This window comes from Siphateles boraxobius, unplaced genomic scaffold (genome assembly GCF_051911475.1).
Source record: "Siphateles boraxobius isolate OS27281-9 unplaced genomic scaffold, OSU_SipBor_1 26, whole genome shotgun sequence".
NCBI classification, from domain to species: Eukaryota; Metazoa; Chordata; class Actinopteri; order Cypriniformes; family Leuciscidae; genus Siphateles; species Siphateles boraxobius.
The window spans coordinates 18,785,038-18,802,396 of NW_027508876.1; the positions used below are offsets into that span (position 1 = coordinate 18,785,038).

Consider the following 17,359-nt stretch of genomic DNA (forward strand, 5'->3'; position numbering starts at 1 on the left):
GCTGCCAAGTCTGCCGTCGAGATCAAAGCGACCGCTTTAGTAAAAGAGACGCATTGTTTAGCTGATTTGATTTTAATGTGTTTAGTTAAAGCTAACAGATGTGTGCGGCACCAAGTGAAAATGTTTCAACAATGGAAGGAAGTTACATTATACTCTGGATATCCTTTGATAACGTTCGGTGCCAGAAATTTGCTGTTCATAAAACCATCACACTGCGATTAGCGCCTTTGTAGATTCAGTTCTGATTGACATTGACATGCAGAAAAGGAATGCATAATTTTAAACCATTAACTTGTCTAACTAAAACAAAGTTCTAACAAAGTTGGTTAAAAAAGGTAATAAAGGGGGGGGGGGGGGGGGGGGTCTAAATTAAAATGTAGCTAACACAACAAAACTATGCAAAAGTTTCATCTAATGATCCCTTTATTCATATTTATCAGGATTTTACCCTGCCAAAGTTCTACTTTTTTGGAAATGTTCTTTGGGGAGCAGTGATTTGTCCTCGTCCACATTTATAATTCACCCCCAGAGTTTACATCTCACGGTCGCCCTGCGTCTGGTACCCTTTTAGAGCTTCTCTCTACCCTGAACCACATCCTTCATCCATCTGCACTCAGATTCACTTAGCACCACAAATGTGAGAGCACAGTAATCAATGTTACCAAGCGAGGGAAAGGGTTGCAGCGTTTTAATGCATTAAGCTTAGAGTGCCTCCACAAGCTTATGAAAATACTGAAAACTCACCAGTTTTGAGTTGTTTTCCCCTTATAGCCCATGGCTAGTTATCTTTGATTGAATTTTAGAGTTCCTCAGGACCTTAATTACATTTAGACTGAATACATGGAGAAAAGACCAACCCAAGAGGCTCTTCATGAAAGCCCTCAGTCCAGATTGTAACTTTAATCAATATTTTGCACATTGAAGTACTGGACCTTACCTTTTTCATTCAGCTACCCTTGTGGGTCTCCATGCATGACCTTTACAGTGACACAGGCATACCAGATGTATGCATCAACAGCAAGATACAAACATTTGCCATTTTCCAGTTAGCCAAAAGTCATTTAGAAATATGTAAAGTCATTCCACTTAACACATGAAGGCATTGGTTTGACATTTCTTGCTCTTGACATCAATAAGCTCACTGATGTGTTTTTCCAGGGATATACTCATTCCTCTGGGAAAAATGATTCCCTTAAAGCAGAATGACTGGATCCACAGGTGGCCTTGCGAGATAAAGATAATGAATTATTGATGCATGTAGCTAATGTTATTTCAGCATGATTCCAAGTGAGAGTGATTTAACTGTAACAAAGTCTGACTGGTTTAGTGGTTAACTGAAACTTTTCCAACCTTCAATAAAGATTTGATTGGACAAAGTGATCCTGAATTTACTGGAATTCGTGGTAGAAAAAAAATCATTTCTCTTTTTAGGCACACAATGAAAGAGGCTTTTGTATATATTGGTTTGAAAATCTCCGGAGAAGGATGGGGGCATATTAACTAGAACCATGTGGCTGTTAAAAGCAAAAATAATGTATTATCTTTATAAACAAAGTCTTTGTGTTATCAGTATCACACTTGCGTAAAATATTCTAAGTGGTGTCTTATGACCAAGGGATAAACTTGTTTAAAGTGGCATGATTTGCTATGAAAAGCTGTTTTAAGGCATTTCATCTCATATTTTTCATGTTGTTCTTACTGCATGTCTGAGGTGAAAAGCATGTTGCAATATTAAACAATAAAAGGTCCCCAGGTCTTTACAAAATGGGTTTAGAGTGAGTGACCAGGGGAAAAAATGGTGGGCAAAAGTGAATGTTAGACAAAAATGAGAATGAAAGTCTCAAGTATCTATCTCTAATGATGATTTAAATAAAAACTGAAACATCTGATAACTGTTGGTATCCATTTTGTTTCTTTCAAATACATTTTTACTTTGTAAAAATTAAGAGTGATATGGCAGCATCTGCGCCTCATTGCTCTTTCAGAATTGATGTAACATCAAAGAAATGAAAAGCTTTAAACACAGCAACATTCAAAAAATGTTTCTTGCAGGTCTATACATAAATACATTCCCAAATTGGGCCGAGGAAAAGTTCATATCAATATTACAAAAACGAATGCAGTTAAATCACACACACGAGATTACATTGATGGAAACTGAGGCGATTACTAATAAATTGAAGGACAAATTTCACTTTTTTTAAATAAACAGCACTACTTCTGAGTATAAAAACAAGTTGGACATGCAACAGCAATCTAATACAGTAAAGGATCTGCTGACCCCTGCTGACCACCCAACACATTTGTTCAGAAAAACTAGAGTTGCATTCCGAGAGGAAACATGGAATTGTGCACGTATATTAATAAGACCACAGTTTTGAAAAGCTTTTTATATAGCATCATAAAATCATGTTTTACTGTCTCTTCAATGTTGTCATTTTCTTTAAGCTATTTACACAAAAAAACAACTAGCATTTATGAGCTATGCCAGACAACTATACGTGTACGACTTTTTGAAAGAAAATCTACAATTTTATCTTTAAAAAAATTATGCAGCTGAATATTTCAAAGGAATCAATTGAAGCCACATCATGTCAATCCGCTCGTCGTATCAATCGACAGTGTCCTGTGGTAAATCAGCACTGCAGGTTCCTGACACAGGTTGTGGATGCTATACGCTTGTCCTGTAACACAAAAATAAAATAAAATTGAGGAAATCAAGAACACATGTACAAGCAATTAATATTTAGTAATAAGTTTTCACTCACCAGAGGGTATCATAAACACTTCTCCACAATTGTAGACTGACTTTACACCGTCAATATCAACACGCACACAACTTGAGATGAGGCTGAATACCTTATTAAAGAGAAACACAGTAAGGTTAAAATTGTATATAAATGTAAATGTAAACAAATTACTTGCAGAGAATTATTGATCAAACTGGACAGCTTGGGATGATAAAAGTCAAATGGGCAGAAAGGGGTTTTAAACATGTCATGTAACCTTCTCACAAACTTATTTTTACAATTAGATATTAAACGGCTACAAGACACTATTCCGGTTATGCAAATAACAGATTTTTTTTTTTTTAAAAAGACACTTTCTAGTACTCACAGAAACCATATCATGATCCACCTGTGAGGGTTTCTTCATGAACGACCCCAGCAGAATCTTTCCGTGTGAAAAAGAGCGGCTCTGAAGGTCAACCGCGTGACCTATTGCTCGGCCTCCATGGGAGTGCCAGTGGAAGTCATCAGGACTAATAACTCGTCCGTCTAGAAAGGGAAAAAAACCTGCACATGAACGAGCTATATAAATCAAGTCACAAGAAGGAAACATTTTTTTCCATTGAAAAGAAGCAAAAATTTTCATGCTGAAAAATATGTAATTCTATTCAATACAAACAACTGCCCCCAATGATTGTGTCTTCGTCTCACATCCTGGGCTTTTATGTTTTATGTGATAAGCATTAAATGTGCTTTGCACCAAACCTCACAGCGAGCGAGGACCAATTATCTGTGTGGTGCACTGCATGACACATTTGAATCCTACTGAGAATTTTCTACTTTAATGCGCTGTGGAGGAAGTCAAACATATCAAGCAGCTGGACAGCCACAGTAGTAATTCCATTCGGGAAAAATACTTTTGGTTGTAGTTATAGTTTCTAAATGTGTTTTAGAAATACTATAGCTGAAAACTGTTAAAACCATAGTTACATTGACCGAACAATGGTAGTAAGCCACCATCAATGGATTGATCTATGGTTATGGTCATGCTATTCCAAAAGTCACCATGAAATCAAAATTGACCATTCTTTTTTTGTTATAAAACACTGCAGTATTCGTCATAAATTATATAAATGAATGTGCCCTCTTAATCTTTATTCAAAATAATTTCCCCTCGCAATTATAGCAATATCTCTTCTCTTCACATGAGATTACAGCAATAGCAAACCAGAACCATCCAATAAATCCAATCAATTCTAGATGGACAAAATCAAATTCCACCCTACATTTTTGTCTAGTTTGAGAAGCTGATTCACTTGGATATATATGTCACAATAGGGAAGAAAAGACTATTGCATCTTCCATTTCATGCCGACTTTTAAGTATGGAAGATATGTTGTAAATATTCATAAAGCAAGTAAACAGAAGTCTGGAGTCCAATGAATTGTGGACCAAGCTATCACTTTTCATTATCTGTTATGTTTTAATGCTTCCTGTATGAAAAAAACCCTGCTGACCATTAGATATTCAAATAGAAGATTTAAATCATTAATAATCTTGATGAAAAGAAAACAATATGTTAAGTGGTAGAAAACAAATATTTCCATGGAAGTACATTCCCAACTCAGTGAAGGGGTCAACTCATGGGTAAAAGTCCCATATAAATAAGCTGTAATTTTAGTTAGTTTCCAGCATTTTTTACTTCAGCACTTGGAAGTAAAAATCTGTTTGGATTTCAAAAGGCTTCTAATGTTTAGACAATCAAAAATAACTGTTAAACAAAAAGCAAGTATGTTAATTAATGATTGTAATTATGTAATCAGCCAACTCAGCCAACCACAAAGTTTCCAGGTTCAGGCCCAAATAAGGGGGAACCTCCTGTCCTGTCACTATCGTGCCCATGAATATGTCATTCAACATAAGGCTGTTCAGGCAATGTGTCCCTGTAACATGGCTACACCTAATATGTAAAATAGTCATGCGTGTTGATTTATTTGTGTTTGTAATGTCATTACTTTTCGAGGCTGGGGGCCACAAGTGAGAGAACCACACATGTAGGTTGTTCCAGTCCTCATTTTCCAGGACAACAGGCTGCAACGGAGGCCCACAGAGATCACAGTGCGCCAACACCCGTGCAGCCTGTCGCACATGGGATGTCACCCTAGACGATGGCAAATCTGAAAGAAAAGGAGTTAGTTATAAATCAGGCTGTTAAAGCTCTTAAATTGATAAGTGTAAAAACGCATGGTTCTGTGGAACTTTCAAATGATTGTTTGTTTTAGAGGCACAACAGAGTAACATTGGCTCAACTGGTCGTATGACTTTGAACGCTTGGGAGTGTTTGGTAAACCAATTTTGCAATTCCATTTAGTGGCACAGAAATGACACACTGCAGATTTAAAATACATCACACATGAATTCTCACCAATATCATCATCCCCTTCATCATGTTGCTGGAGCTCAAGCATTGATGACGGCCCACTTCTGAAAGCAACGTCACTGCACAAAAAAAAGCAAAAACACTCAGTCCTGAAGCACAGCATTTTAAACAGTGTCTTTTTGCACTGACCACACAAGAGTTATTTTTATCCCAATGGTCTGGTGCAGGGGTTAGACAAGGGAAATATAATATACAGTATATACTGCAGATCTGCATCTTTATAATTAACACTTGGGTGCAAATAGCATTTGTTTAGGCCAGATAACATTGTAAAAATCAACTTACACATCAGATAAAGTGTTGGGTCCACTGGATACTCGGACACTCATTCTGTTTCTGGTCCCTGGCGGCTCCACCGTAACACCACTGGTGAAGCCAAAGGAGGCGCCTCTGTTTCCCTGCAGCTGATCATCACTTTGGGCCACATTCTCACTTGAGTGATCTGACTGGTCCTCAAGAGAGTGAAGAAGGTTTCTGCGTCCCTGTTTTCTGCCCCTTTGTCCACTTTTTACCAAATTTTCAGTTTTTTCAGAGGCAAAAATTGCATTCATTGAGGCCAAAGATCGTTTAATTGACTTTGGTGTGTTGATTATGTTTCTTTTTAAGCGATTTTTAGTTTTTTGCAATTTTACTGAATTTCTCTCCTCATTACATGCACCACGAAGAGGAGTTTTTGATAGTTTGGACATTTGTGGAGAGGGACTGTGAGGTGGTGGAAGACCATCAGCTGGTTCCTGAGACTGCGGCGCCTCCCACCAATTGGACGGAGTTTTTCTTTGTCTTTTCTGTGGAAAGTTGTCTGATGCAGAACTCTCTGGTCTTCTAAGAGAAGAGGAAGGTGGTTTTTGTGCAGAGCCATTTTCTCTTGAGTAAACCAAGTCAAACACTCTCTTTTCACCTGTTTTATTAATCGGAAGAAGGGGTTAGTTCAAAAACTTCAATCATACAAAGTAAAAGCTGTTTGGGAATGAGTTTACCTGGTAGGACGTTGTGCAGTCTGTGAGGACTACAGAATTCTGGACTAATCTCCACAGCATTCTCATTCGGACCAGCTCCAACTTCCTCTCCTGACACATGAACTGGTGATGCCACTTGAGGTTGAGTGGCTGCAGATTTTGGTTTCCTTCGACCACCTGTTTTCTTAGCGGTCTTCTGCTCAGCTCCAGTATCATGTCCATCACCACCTGCAATCAACTTTTTCACACCGTTCAACACATTGTGAGTTTTTGGTTTCTTCGGATTCCTCTGGGCAGGCCTAAGAGACTGTGTTTCCTCAGAATCAACAGTGGCTCCTTGCTTCGTTGACATTTTTGTACTGGCTTTCAGCCCTTGTGCCGTACCCAACACCTGCGTTGGCTGAAGCTCTGTGTTACTTTCATTTGGGCTAGAGAGCCACCATGCTCCTGGAGGTTTCCTTTTCCTCTTGGCAAACAGAGGACTGTCTGACGAAATGTCAGATGCAGTTGTTGGTGGATCCTTTGGTTTTGGTTCCCGCTTTTGCGTTTCTTTTTTCTTCTGTTTTTTGGCTGGATCCACGGCATCTTCCTTGGTGGAAGTTTGTTTTTTCGCAGCTACAATGTAACATTAAAACAGAAAAGATTGTAAGTTTTTCACAACACAGGTGGTTGTCAGGGATGCATAATCTGTGAGTCTGGAGTGTTAGATGCCCGTCTAACCAAAATGACATAATTCTGCTTCATAATTATCAATGCACAGCATAATTAATTAAAAGCAAGAGGAACTGACCTGTTCTTTGTTCCTCCTCTTGCTCATTGAGGGCAGGTGGAGGTTCATGCTCTTGCTCATCACAGGAAGGATCTATCTGTTCCAACTCTATTTGTTGTTTAGAAGTTCTTTTCTTTGTCTTAGAGACATTTTTGCAGTTTTGCTGTGACACCTTTTTGCTGTTCTTTCTATTTTGATTGGATTTCACAGAGTTTGTGGAGTGAAGAGCTACTGCAGCAGTGACTTTATTGGATTCCTTCTTCGCATTTGACCCTGACATCTCCTGTTTAGATGATTTTGAGGATTTCTTTGTGGTTCTAGGCATAGGAACTGGAATTTCTTGGTTGCCACCTGCATCCGCTTCATCTTTGTCAGAAAGTTCAGCAGGCTCAGGTGCTTTGCTGTTTGCCTGTTTCTTTCCTGTAACTATCACACAAAGCAATATATTAAATATAAAGACGTGTAAACTTTTTTCAATATATCACATAATCTTCCATTTCTATCAATATTTTATAAATAATATAAATACTTTTCCATCAATGTTTTATGAATGTAAATATAAATGTAGTGATAAAGTATATGCACTAATGCAGTATCCCCAAAATGTATTTGTGCACTTATGAATGTAATCATATCAACAAATTTGACAAGTTTTCGTAGATTACATAATTGTTCATTTTAATTTATATGATAAAAAGTCTATAATAAATCAGGAAACTAGATAAGGTGAAATAAAGTATGTGTACGAGTTTGTGTTTATAGGTGAAAGTGCAACAATTCTGATGAAATGTAAAAATTAAATGTATCAAATGACAACAATCATTGTGAATTGTGATTATGACTTTAAGTAAAATAATCATTATTATCATCTTAACCATTATGAAGCATGAACAAAATGTGACTTAGTTTTCATTGACGAAAAGTAGACTAAAATGCCCAGATGTTTAGTCGACTAAAACTTGACAACAAAAACAGGACAAGGTTGAATAAATATTTTAAAAAGTAAATTTGACACACTGGACTAAGAATAAAGTATACTGTATACTTAAAGTATACTGCCATTTTACACATAATAAATCTAAGATTATGATATTATAAAGATTTGGTAAAAGTGTGATTTACCCGCTTGTACTTCTTGGTGTCCCTGTACATTTTGAGAAGAAGTCTGATCACAAACCCTGTCTTCATGCGCTTCGGTTACAGGGTCTGCTCCATCCTCTACACCATCATGAGTCACAGAGTCTTTACCACTCTTTTTTGAAGCTTTTCCATGTTTTCCTTTCGCTTTTTGTTTACCAGACTCTATTTGTACTTTGTTTCTTTTAGCATCCGTCCCATGCTGATTTTTCGTCTCCGCTTCACTCTGAAGGAGCTGATCTGTGGAGTGTGGCTTTGTAAGAACATTCTCCTTTGCAGTGTCTGCTGGGACAGGTCTTTTGTTCCTGCTGACCTCTGCCTTCCGAGGGATGATGAAAAGAACAGGGGCCTCATCGTCCAGGATCATGAAGTCCTCCTCTAAATCTACAGGTGGAGGAGCTGGAACTGCTGCTCGTTTCCTGGAACTTATCAATGGAATAAGAAATGTGTTACAAGAAAGTAACAACGGCGCATGTGGTTTATGTTCAGAACGTCACATTTAAACTCACCATGGGGATTTAGGCATCATGGCCTTTTTAAGCTTCTGCTGGAAAGACAATCCTTTGCCTGGATCCTCCATCACTTGATTTCTGCATTGCTCTGCCGCCCGAAGTATTTGTTCACTCTTCCGAACCAAAACAGGAGAAAGCTGACCAGGATCTTTATCCCTTAATAATAAAAAAGAAGGAGATGTCATTAAGAAATCTGCAGGAACAATTCAGTTTTAAAATTACAAATTTAAGTTAACTAGCATTGCAATGTCTTCCCTCTTTTCTAGAGGTGTAAGACTGGGTGGCTTGCATTGACGTTTTAATGTTTTTTGCAAGCTTCATAGTAACAAATACAATTTAAGGTAATATTTCTTATTATAAAAAAAAGATGCAGATGTACAATACTGTTGTTATACATTAATAACTGACCTTAAAAAGGAACCCCTATTTGATTTAGCAGTTTTTCTAAATTCAAGCCTTTCTGGTGGTGATGCCAAAGACCCGCTATCCCTTTCAGAGCAGAAAAAAATAATGGAACAGTTAGGTAATTAAAAAAACAATACAAAACAAACAATACCAGCTATCAGACTCTTTTTATTCATACCCATAGAGGGATTCCTTCAGCGGTTCTGACTGCTGAATGCAGGACACCTTGCTTAAGTCTCCACCAATGGGCTCCTCATCCTCAACTCCAAAGAGAAGAGGATCAGCCACAGGTCTGACTCCATCCCCGGACTCATCCCTCTCTGTTGCCAAAGCAATAGGACTGGACGTCTTTATGGGCGCAATTTCTATAAATGGACTCTCTTTGTGAGGAATGAAAGAAATATGACAAGAAGGTGATGAAATGTACTGACATTTTTTTACCAAAAAATAGCTATATTTCAGGGATCAAAAGTAAAGATGTTTTCTGCTTGCCCAGATAGTTCATTTTGTTAGTTAATATATCTTAATATATACATGTTTTAAATGAACAAAATTATTAATTAATTAATTTATTTTTTAATTAAATGTTAAATATTATTTAAAGATGATCGGCAATACTAGCAGGAAATTATATTCACGATAATATAACTGATAAGAGATTTTTGTGGATGTAGGGTTACCTCTATCAATTATTTCATCCTCTTGAATGCCATTTTCTTGGATCAAAGAATCCTTGTGTACCTGATAATCAGAGTCATCTGATTAACAATCAACATCACATTGTGGCAATGAGAACAGACTGATTTCTGATGATTCACGCCATGTGTACCTTCTTAGATGATGACTTCATCTTTTTTGGATCACATGAGCTTTTTTTCTGACCATTTACACCAGTGCTTTTGGGCAATGGAGGAAGCATAGGCAAACCCAGTTCAGAGTCAGCATCTACCAGTAACAACAACATGGAATATGGTTTCATACAATGAATGAATGGCTCAAAAAAATTAGATAAAGATGTTTAGCAATGAGGTGAATGTAAGAATATAATTACCAATGTCATCGAAGAGAGTGTCAATGTCAGGCAAGGTGTAGACATCCTTGAGTTTAGAATGGGATCTGAAAATCAGCAGCAACATGTAATGAAATGTGCCTCTTACTTGAGCTTGTTAAGATATTATCTAATCCAATACAGCTGTTTTGAAAGCAGCACATTACTTACATTTCCTGTTTTTGGGAATAATGCAGTTTCTTTTTGGCTTTGACCTGAAATAATGGATTCAAACTTCACAAGTTCATATGAAGGGGAAAAAATACATAAATAAAAAACACATTAACATTTATCATAAAATTGACACACCTATATCTATCTATTTATCTATCTATCTAATACCATTCAAAAGAGTGGGGGGTTTTGAAAGAAGCCTCTTATGTTCACCAAGGCTGCATTTATTTGATCAAAAATAAATATTTGCGAACAATTATTACAATTTAAAAATAACTGTTTTCTATAATATACTGTAAAATAAAACGTCATTTATTCCTGTGATAGCAAAGCTGAATTTTCAGCATCATTACGCCAGTCTCATATGATCCTTTAGAAATCATTTATGCTGGTTGAAATGTCAATGTTAAAACTGTGACATTTCAGGATTCTTCGATGAATAGCAAGTTCACACGAATAGCATATGAAATAGAAGTCTTTTGTAGTAATGTCAACATATTTACTGTCGATTTTGATCAATTTAATGTGTCCTAGCTGTATATATATATAACAGATATTTTATATTCATCTGAATTGTCGCTTCATCTATTTTCGTTTCTTATGCTGTCTAGATAGGGAGCTCACTCACTAGGTTTTGAACCGCAGCCACTGACAGACTCTGTGCCCACAGACGGTTGCTACAAACAACGATGATTTTGTTCATTAAGTTACACTCGTAACTAACGTTACTGACCTTCGACATCGTGTTGAGGTCCACCCCCAGTTACAGAGACTGTGTGTTGGCCAGTGAAGCTCATAAACCCGCAGATAGTCCAGTTCTTCGTCTCACCATCAACATGCTCATTACTGGTAGCTGACCGCCATTCGCCGATTACATTACACTCTTCTTTGTTTACACAATTTGAAAGTCTCGATGCTAATGTATTCCTGTTACATCTATGATAGTTTTACATTCAAAACAACAGAGAAAGGAATTCATAAAATGTTAATACCCCACAAAAGGCATTAATTTCTTTCATAGTCCGTCACCGTATTTGGCCCACAACAACAACACAAATACTCCCGCTCAATTTTCTTCCTGTGCGGGAGGAAGGACACGCAATGAAATGCTGCCACCTAGTGCCATGGAGTGCATGTCAGCTACGCTACAGCAATAGAGGGGGAATCATAGACTGTGGGGGAATCGATAAACGATCAAAGGGATGTCTTAAAATGATTCAAAATAAATTAACAATTAAAATGGTCACTCGGATAAAATTAGTATTAAAATTATTACATATTAATACTTTTAATAAAAAACAAGATAGAAGAGTATACCTTTAACATAAGATTTTAATATATTAAACACAATTTTCCACATTTTCATGATATAATATTTTTTATTCACCAACTATATCAATATTTTTTAAACAGATGTCACATGTATTAGACAATACACAAACTGTTGTTACACAGAGTAATACTCAATTGTTTAATTTGATTGGCGTTTGATAAAACAGTATTGTGATAGTAACTCTATATTCAATCACCTGACCAGCCTCTTGGGTTCTCCTCTAAACCTTTACTATTATTCTCTAGTGAGTTTTATGATTTTACTGCTGCAGAAAAAAGTACATAACAGTTCATAGATGCCCTGCCCTGATAAGAGCAAATCATTTTGTGTAACTCAGTTACACAAGCTTTGTATTTTATTTTTTATTATTTAGCCTATCAAAAGTACATATAAACAATGTACACATTTGAACAATTAAAAAAATAAATATCAATAAAAAAGCATATTGTAGGATGATTGCACAAATATACAACTAAATTATATGACCAGTTCAGATTAACTGAAGATCTTTTTTTGCTTTTCAGCGATTTCCATCGGTGACATGGCCTCGTCTGTATCCATGCCTCTGTAGAGAGGATATTTAATATGCCTCCATATAAGGAGCAACACTTTAATGGCAAATAGAGTACAAGCCAACCCCAGTAGAACAGCTGTGGAATACAACACACAATATGGTTGTCATGAAATACACTACAGATTAAAAACATAACAGCAAAACGATGATGTCAATGTAGCGCTTGTTCTGGCTCACCTATGTAAATGCCATTGCGACTTGGATCCGCAGAGTTGAAGTTCTTTGTCATGTTTCCGCTCAAAGCCACAATGACAACAGGGTAGACTGTCAGAATGTATCGCAGGTGCTTTTCAAACACAAAGTTCTCAACAATAAACCTGTAAAAATCATTACGCATCAATCTCAAGTTTAACATCTTTCATTTATTTAAAATAAGTAATTGGAGTTTTATGTTCTTACCAAGCAATAGCTTCACCCAAAAGAATTGAGAGAGAGACTGTTGCTGCGTCTGATTGGGTCATTCCAGCGTCATATCTCAGCACAACAGTGAAGTTGATCAAGGTGGCAATAGTTGTCCATGTTGTGTATGTTGCAATGCCATTCTGAACCTGCAAAGTTGAAGATGCAACATTAAAAAATGCATAATGTTTTTGAAATGTAAGTTTGAGAAGCTGTTGAGTATTATTTCAATGATTTCTCACCAATATCCGAATGCACCAGAGGTCTACTTTGTGATATTTGTTTAACCAGGATCCATATTGTTTGAGGGCATGACAGGCGAAGATGATCAGCAAGTAGTTTGTGAAGGCAATCAAGGCAAGGAAAACAAATCCAGCAATCATCTCCCTTTAAATAAATACAAAGAAATTGAATTTTTACAAAAGATGTTCTTACTGTAGAAAAATGTATGCATAAATTGTATTCTTTAAATATACATGCAAAGAAATTGTATTTACAAAATGTAAAAATAAGTGCAATTACCAATTATATATATACAGTATATATCGTGAATACATATATATAAAAAATATACAAATCGACTAATCGCATCTAACATGAAAGTTTTTGTTTACATAATATATATATATGTGTATATATTATTATATTTATAAATACACAGACACGCAAACACATACAGACATATATATCATAATATATACATACACACACATATATTATGTAAACAAAAACTTTTATGTTAGATGCGATTAATCGATTTGAGAGCACTAATATATATATATATATATATATATATATATATATATATATATACATACAGTAGCAGCCAAAAGTGATGTTCAGCCAAGGAAAATTGACATCTTCAGCCTATATTTATATATTATAAAAAAATGTGTTAAAGATTTTTTACTCGTATTGTGTAGTTGAGATTTGAGTCAATTGTTTTATTTGTGATAACGAAATGAAACCAGCCAAATTGTGTCATTATTTTTTGATTATGTAATGTATGCTTTTCCCTGTGAGCTTTTGGTTTTTCTATGATTTTTTTTTTTTTTTTTTGCATAGTAAAATAAAACCTTTAGCTACAGTTTGCCTTTTTTGCCAAATATTTTTTTCAGATAAATACCTCAGTTTAGTTTTTTAGTTTTTTTACCTCAGTTTAGTATTTTTACCATTATATTTAAAAAAATGTCCTCATATTTTGATTGTTTAATCAAACTTGTAGGGGTCATAAAAAACAAATATTCCCTACAGACATCACTATGTATATATACAGTATATTTCAACATATCAGAATTTTCCTTCTTACTCTCTGTCCCACAGAAGGAGCCAGCCTATATTCAGCAGCATGTTTGCAATCCAGGTGATGAAGAATCCATACGGCAACACAGCAGGACTGCAGTACATTGGACCATAAACAGTCCTGTGATGACAAAATAAATAAATGTCTCATGAACGTCAGCATATTATTACATACCACTTTATTTTTGGATATCATTTGATTCTAGCTCAGAGTTCATACCTCCTGCAGGTAGTGGACAGGATGTAAGCATGCATGAGAGACAGCCAGGTGTAGATGACACCCCAGATTGAGAAGGTCCATCCCGAGGGAGTGATTTCGGTATTGTACTTATTTGATATAGAACTAGTGGTGTTCCGAAAAGGACCTGCGGATGAGTAAAACAACATTGTAGCAATATATTCGACCAAAATGTACTTTTGCACCTATCATTTATTTAGAAACAGTATTCAGTTTATCTGCTGTACGTACCTTTTCCTGGTCCAGCAAGTGCGTTGAATACGATGCAAATGATGTACAAGACAACAGAAAGGACTATGAGTGCTAAACGGGCAATGCTGTGATCTCCCATTGTGAGCAGCTGAAATAAAGAGAATGTAATGCTATCTTAAAATATTTAACAGAAGGTCACTCGACTCAGAAGCACTGCTAATATTATTACTAGCCTATTGACTATAAACATAAATGCACTAGAATCGTATCTAACCTACAGCTGAAAACACTCCCAGAGTCTGAAACCAAGAGTAAAAGAGAAGGAAGTTAACATAACACCCTGAGGACTGACGAACACAAATACAGTACTACTCCCGTGGGACTGGTTTTATAAGTGCGCAGGTTGTGTAACTGTATGAGTTCACGTGCAGAGTATGACACAAAAATACATGCGCACAATGGCTGTCAAGGCAACCATTTTTTTCATTGCATAAATTTCTGATGGTGACGAAAAAGCCTTACACAACTTAGTGACCTTTACTTTGCACACTCTGAAGAAACTAACATATTAGTAATAGTAAAAGGTTTTTTATTTCTTTAAGGTTCTTTCTTTAGTTTTTGTTGTAAAAACTAAACTTTTATCAAAGAGTACATGTAGTACATGTTCTTTATATAACATCTTCTATGGCTTAGTCATTAACCATGTGTGTTATGTCTTTAACAGTAAAGGGAACTGGGAGGGGATGAATGAACACATGGATGGACACATGATGTTAGATAAATGATGGATAGACAAAAATGGGCAGAACATATTCTGTAGACAAAATTGGATGGATATTATAACAAAATGAAATGTTAAAATATGAGTTGAAGGAGTGATGTTGCTATTTATATAAATTTTAACAGGACATGGTTGTTTTGTGCTTGAAAATTGCAGATTACCTTAGAGAACCTTGCAAAACTGGTTTGTGTGTTTGGCTTCATTCAAATTAACTTAACAATTAGGTAGGAAGGCAACCTCGTTGCATATCAAGTTTCAGTTTTGGAACTTGTTCCTCACCCAACTAGGACATTTTTCCCCAGTCATGTCATTGGCATTTGTGTCTCAATTTACCTGAATTCAGTAGTGTTCAGCAGTGGCAGAAGCTTCAGTCATCTGGACTCACCTGGGTTTGTAGAGTTTATGTACTAAATTTCAACTTCTTTCCTTATCGTTATTTTAACTATGTTAAAACAATTATTTAAATTTAAAATAATATTTAATTTAGTAAAAATTTCAGTGTAACTTCCCACGCCCTAACCAGTAACATGTGCGGTAGCAGGCTACATAGGGTGCGGTAATACAAGGATCAAACCACTTTAGGGGGTGATAAACCATGAACAGAGATACATTAACATAAAGAAGATCAATATTTTATATTTAAAAATAAATAATTACAATGTTTAGATATGTTTAAACGCAACAGCAGAGTATCTATCAGGTATTTCTCTGTTGATACACTTCAATCCTATTTGGTCTATTCCACCAAAATGGTCTCTTCCAATGTCTCGTGATATCCAGGAAGTAAACTTTCCAGTCAGTAAATCTTGTTGTGAGCAAACGTTCCCGAGTATTTTTTAATAACCTTCTGTATTTAAAATGCCTTTACTTTGTGGCGGAACATCCGAGGCCAAAGATGCCAATGAAGAGGTGCAGAAAATATGCGATGAGGTTAGTAAATTTACATCGAAGAGAAACAGAAATAGTGAAGTAATGTGTTATACAGCAACATTCACTGGCAACTCCCGTTTTTCATCAGGTAAAGTCTCATGCCGAGGATAAAGCTGGCCGCAAGTTTGATGCTTTCACTGCCAAATCTTTTAAAACGCAAGTTGTTGCGGGGAAAAATTACTTTATTAAGGTAAGAGAAACCCCTGTGTGGTTTTATGAATTATGTACTAATTTATATGTAAAAGCAAGCCTCAGATAACACGTACAGTCCTGAACTATAATGGTTTTTGAATGAACTATTCTAAATGATCTGTTTTTAGGTGCATGTAGGTGAGGATGACTATATTCATCTGCGTGTCTATAAAACCTTGCCCCATGCTGGAGAAAAACTGGAGCTGCACAGCATTCAGACATCCAAGGCTCATCATGATGCCATTGAATACTTCTGAAGTTAACCTCCAGAAAGATCAAATCATCATGAATATTGCCCAAAATACTTATGAATTCCACAGTTACCGTTTTTACACCGTAAATGATATTAACATCTGAAGATGAAACATGATAACCCGTGCATTACATGTGATGATCTTATCAATAATTGACATGTATGTATTGACTAGTGGGTAAACACTACCTGCAGTGTAACTCATTGTGAATGAAGCAGTCCTTTAAATACACGTCTCCATTATGTTTTTGGGATAGTTGTACAATAACAGTTCGTTTTCCCTCCCTTACATTCAAAACATCAATTAACTCACATCTAGTAATCCATGCCAATAGTTTGGTCTTCATAATTTGGGCTTTGTACTTAGTGATACTGATGCAGTAAATAGTAGTTTTATTGTATTAACATAAAATGCATAGATGGAAAGTTGTGGATTTTTTTTTTTTTTTGTCTTTGCATAGTGGACTTTTGGCATATATGGATTTGTTATTAAAGTTATGAGTGCTAGGGGAGTCCATGGAAAAATAACATATTTAGATTAAATTTTTTGAAGATTTTGGATTTAAATAAAAAAAAAATTATTAAAATAAGCATGTTTGTGTATATATATATATATTTTTTTATTAAAAGTAATGTAACTGAATAGAAACTAAATATTTTGATTTAAAAGATTTTAGATTTTAAATAATGCGAAAAAAATTAAATCTGATTTAAATAAAATTATAACTAAAATAGATTAAATGTAATGTAACTGAATAGAAACTAAATATTTAAATTTAAAAGGCTTTAGATATAAAAAGTTTAAATGTAATGTAGACTAGATATTTGATTTAAAAATGTAAAAAAATATATATATTTTAGCCTAAATAGACTACAATTTTATTTAATGTAACTGAACTTAAACAAAATATTTAGATTTAAATAAGTGTTTAAAAAAATCTGATTTTAATAACTAATTAAAAAATATATAAAATTATTTTAATCTAAATAAATAC

The 17,359-nt window shown here is 35.4% G+C and overlaps 4 protein-coding genes across 9 annotated transcripts in view; 2 read left to right on the forward strand and 2 right to left on the reverse strand.

Moving 5' to 3' along the window:
* fam162a (family with sequence similarity 162 member A) overlaps positions 1 to 17,359 on the forward strand; it is a 155,805-nt gene that overhangs the window by 131,824 nt on the left and 6,622 nt on the right. The window lies entirely within an intron of this gene.
* Positions 1,892 to 11,254, reverse strand: LOC143751853 (uncharacterized). 3 transcript variants are annotated; one of them, XM_077244623.1, is made up of 17 exons: positions 10,904 to 11,254; positions 10,168 to 10,211; positions 10,000 to 10,064; positions 9,778 to 9,893; positions 9,629 to 9,689; positions 9,127 to 9,328; positions 8,952 to 9,032; positions 8,541 to 8,699; positions 8,017 to 8,456; positions 6,916 to 7,320; positions 6,147 to 6,740; positions 5,455 to 6,067; positions 5,155 to 5,228; positions 4,745 to 4,906; positions 3,118 to 3,278; positions 2,769 to 2,859; positions 1,892 to 2,684 (listed from the first exon to the last, which is right to left on the reverse strand). In XM_077244623.1, exons 1-17 carry the CDS (start codon positions 10,910 to 10,912, stop codon positions 2,590 to 2,592), a joined length of 3,372 nt encoding a protein of 1,123 aa, XP_077100738.1. In that variant the 5' UTR covers positions 10,913 to 11,254; the 3' UTR covers positions 1,892 to 2,589. The 3 variants fall into 3 exon arrangements, with proteins under 3 accessions (XP_077100738.1, XP_077100740.1, XP_077100739.1); XM_077244625.1 differs by having other exon boundaries at positions 10,168 to 10,230; positions 10,904 to 11,252; XM_077244624.1 differs by having other exon boundaries at positions 9,127 to 9,268; positions 10,904 to 11,234.
* LOC143751869 (uncharacterized) lies at positions 11,530 to 15,552 on the reverse strand. Of its 4 annotated transcripts, none has more exons than XM_077244650.1 (8): positions 15,323 to 15,552; positions 14,248 to 14,356; positions 13,999 to 14,143; positions 13,786 to 13,899; positions 12,719 to 12,863; positions 12,477 to 12,625; positions 12,255 to 12,394; positions 11,530 to 12,153 (listed from the first exon to the last, which is right to left on the reverse strand). In XM_077244650.1, the coding sequence occupies exons 2-8, from the start codon at positions 14,345 to 14,347 to the stop codon at positions 11,999 to 12,001; spliced, it is 948 nt and encodes a 315-aa protein (XP_077100765.1). In that variant the 5' UTR covers positions 14,348 to 14,356; positions 15,323 to 15,552; the 3' UTR covers positions 11,530 to 11,998. The 4 variants fall into 4 exon arrangements, with proteins under 4 accessions (XP_077100765.1, XP_077100764.1, XP_077100766.1 ...); XM_077244649.1 differs by lacking the exon at positions 15,323 to 15,552 and adding an exon at positions 14,487 to 14,606; XM_077244651.1 differs by lacking the exon at positions 15,323 to 15,552 and adding an exon at positions 14,483 to 14,572.
* LOC143751874 (cystatin-B-like) lies at positions 15,246 to 16,954 on the forward strand. The gene is made up of 3 exons (XM_077244657.1): positions 15,246 to 15,919; positions 16,008 to 16,109; positions 16,240 to 16,954. Exons 1-3 carry the CDS (start codon positions 15,848 to 15,850, stop codon positions 16,366 to 16,368), a joined length of 303 nt encoding a protein of 100 aa, XP_077100772.1. The 5' UTR covers positions 15,246 to 15,847; the 3' UTR covers positions 16,369 to 16,954.

Excerpts from the sequence above, each read along its gene's own strand:
- LOC143751874 (XM_077244657.1), top strand. The coding sequence starts at position 15,848 with ATGCCTTTACTTTGTGGCGGAACATCCGAGGCCAAAGATGCCAATGAA. Across the intron at positions 15,920-16,007 it reads TGCAGAAAATATGCGATGAG|GTAAAGTCTCATGCCGAGGA; the intron begins GTTAGTAAATTT and ends GTTTTTCATCAG. Across the intron at positions 16,110-16,239 it reads GGAAAAATTACTTTATTAAG|GTGCATGTAGGTGAGGATGA; the intron begins GTAAGAGAAACC and ends ATCTGTTTTTAG.
- LOC143751869 (XM_077244650.1), bottom strand. The coding sequence starts at position 14,347 with ATGGGAGATCACAGCATTGCCCGTTTAGCACTCATAGTCCTTTCTGTT. Across the intron at positions 14,144-14,247 it reads ACTTGCTGGACCAGGAAAAG|GTCCTTTTCGGAACACCACT; the intron begins GTACGTACAGCA and ends ACTCATCCGCAG. Across the intron at positions 13,900-13,998 it reads CTGTCCACTACCTGCAGGAG|GACTGTTTATGGTCCAATGT; the intron begins GTATGAACTCTG and ends TTGTCATCACAG.
- LOC143751853 (XM_077244623.1), bottom strand. Across the intron at positions 9,033-9,126 it reads CTGAAGGAATCCCTCTATGG|GGATAGCGGGTCTTTGGCAT; the intron begins GTATGAATAAAA and ends CTGCTCTGAAAG. Across the intron at positions 2,860-3,117 it reads TGGATCATGATATGGTTTCT|GTATTCAGCCTCATCTCAAG; the intron begins GTGAGTACTAGA and ends CTCTTTAATAAG.